At 43.1% G+C, this 2,500-nt stretch overlaps 1 protein-coding gene across 1 annotated transcript in view; it reads left to right on the top strand.

The window, feature by feature from the left end:
• Positions 1–984: 984 nt before the first annotated feature.
• pak1 (p21 protein (Cdc42/Rac)-activated kinase 1) overlaps positions 985–2,500 on the top strand; it is a 22,111-nt gene continuing 20,595 nt past the window's right edge. Inside the window, 2 exon segments of the mRNA XM_063906798.1 lie at positions 985–1,070; positions 1,072–1,178. Of these exon segments, the coding sequence (XP_063762868.1) occupies positions 985–1,070; positions 1,072–1,178 (193 nt within the window).

Raw genomic sequence — 2,500 nt, 5'->3', positions numbered from 1 at the left:
GTTTTTTGTATGTGGCCCTCAGGGAAAAATGTTGGACCCCTCTGAGTTTGCTGAAAACACTTGTTGACTAAGATCAGGTCGATCAATGTCTGTGTGTGTGTGGTGATGGTTGGGGGGGGGTGTTTAGTGCTGACCCCTGTACCTTTTTGGACTTTCCGCAGGTTCTCATGCAGTGAGTAACTCTGTGTGTATGTGAGGGTGTGATTAACACGTCCCTCTGCCTCAGCTATGTTGTCAGGTCACAATTAAGTGTGTGTGTGTGTGTGTGTGTGTGTGTGTGTGTGTGTGTGTGTGTGTGTGTGTGTGTGTGTGTGTGTGTGCGTGTGTGTGTATGTGTGCGTGTGTGTGGATGGGTCGCATCTCTAGACCAGATGTAACGTTGCTCTTTTCCATCTCAAGCACTGAGTCAGTAGACACACACACACACACACACACACACACACACACACACACACACACACACACACACACACACACACACACACACACACACACACACACACACACAGGGTTTAGTCACCACGATGTTTGTAGATCAAACACTCTCTCAGTTAATAAATGGAAACCACCTTTCTCTTTTTAGCTGCTTCACCTTAAATATTTTATATACTTAATATTGATAAATAAAATATTCATTTGTATGGATCTTTTCAACAGCAAAGCCAAGGTGCCTTACATACAGAAGGTACGTGTAATTAATAAAAATGCAGGACAACACAAAAAGACACTAGAGTAAAATAAAGTATACCTAAAAAAGAGAATCTTTTAAATAAAAAAGCTGATTGAACCGTCCACATGGCTGCTTGTAGTTCTGAAACAAAAAACATCTAACTATTTTATCATTGACATCAGGGTTTTACTGATGGACACGCAATGAGTCTTCTGAGTGCTCGCCTGTGATTAGTTGAAGATTTTCCTGCCTCTCACCCTTCCTCTCTGTGATTGGTGTGTTTCTGTGCAGGAGCGGCTGCAGCCTAACTAAGGATGTCTGATAATGGGGAGGTCGAGGACAAGCCCCCTGCTCCACCCATGAGGAACACAAGCACCATGATTGGCTCCTGCAACAAGGACCCCCGCCCCCCTCAACCACGGCTCCAAGCCCCTCCCACCAAACCCGGAGGACAAGAAGAAGAAGGACCGCTCGATCCGCTTCATCCTGACGGGGGGAGGCGATAAGAGTGAGTGCTGACCCCACTTTGCCCTGGAGCCACAGGGGACATGGGTGTGAGAGGTTTATGAAAATAAAGCATATTTACTTTCCTTCTGACAGAACGACCACTCTTTAAATAAACCATCAGGTCTTAGTGGGGATAACTTTGTGCCATTCAAAGTCTCACACGATCAGTGGCTGGACAGAGTCTAGAAATATTGTAGTTATGATCTCAGACATGTCTCCATGAAAAGTAAACACATTCAAACACTTCCTGTGAATCAAAGCCAGTAGCACACTTTGGGCTAGCCCTGTTGTGTGAGAGCAGATGCTGCATCAGAATCCAGATCACTGGGACCACTCTGAGTCCTCTTGAAATCTGTTGAGTTAACCTCTAGTCATGTAAAGCTTAGCATGAAGGGGCCGGAGCCCGGAGGCATAACTCGATCAGGAACGGAAGAACGCAGTAGGCCTAACCCTTATGACTCGTATAATCAGAACACTGCTGAGGAATAGTGCGTATGTTCAGAAAAAGGATGAGCAATTTATTTGTCTAACCCACGACACGCCAATCTCCCCATGACTACCTGATTTGCCCCCCCTCCACCACTAAATGGCTTACTGTGAAATATTACATGTACAGTTTGAACTCTGGGTAAACAGATCATTGGTCTATTAATATTCATTGATTCATATTAAGACTTTTACTAATCACCATCATGTTCTATTGCTTTGGTATAAGCCAAGAAATAAATGCACATGCCCCCCCAGTGGAACAGCACATAATGTTTGTGGACAGAATGAGAAACATGAGAAGCTGTCGGGAGGGTTCTCTTTTCCCTTTAGTGAGCCAGGCTAAGCTAAGCTAAACTTAGCTTGTGTAGGCAAGCTAACGGGCAGCTCCTCGTGTCCATGTAGACAGCCATCAGAATCAGAAGTGCTTTATTTGTCCCGCAGCGGGGACATGTACATGATTACAACAGCAGATAAAGCAGGGAAGATAAATAAGAAATGGTTAAGATTGCACACGTAATAAATTACACAAGAAGTCCAAAACAAAAACACAACAGCACATATCTGCATCAGTAGCATTATGTTTGTTTTTAAGAGAAGTTACCATATTGAATTTAAAAGCTAGCTGGTACTGTGCCAATTGTAAATAAACTGAGATAATTATTTTTATATTTTAAAGATTTTATATATAAGAAAAATATTGAACACAGTTTTATGTTTACATGTGTTATTGCACATCAGGGGTATTTCAGTCTATGTGTGTGGGGGTCTACCAGGGGCTGTGGAGCGCTATCAGCTACCCTTATTTAAGAAAACAGATACATGTCATTCAAATTC

Source organism: Eleginops maclovinus, chromosome 18 (genome assembly GCF_036324505.1).
Source record: "Eleginops maclovinus isolate JMC-PN-2008 ecotype Puerto Natales chromosome 18, JC_Emac_rtc_rv5, whole genome shotgun sequence".
NCBI classification, from domain to species: domain Eukaryota; kingdom Metazoa; phylum Chordata; class Actinopteri; order Perciformes; family Eleginopidae; genus Eleginops; species Eleginops maclovinus.
Note: the sequence above shows the minus strand (reverse complement) of the source record. Positions and strands in the feature narration are given on the sequence as shown.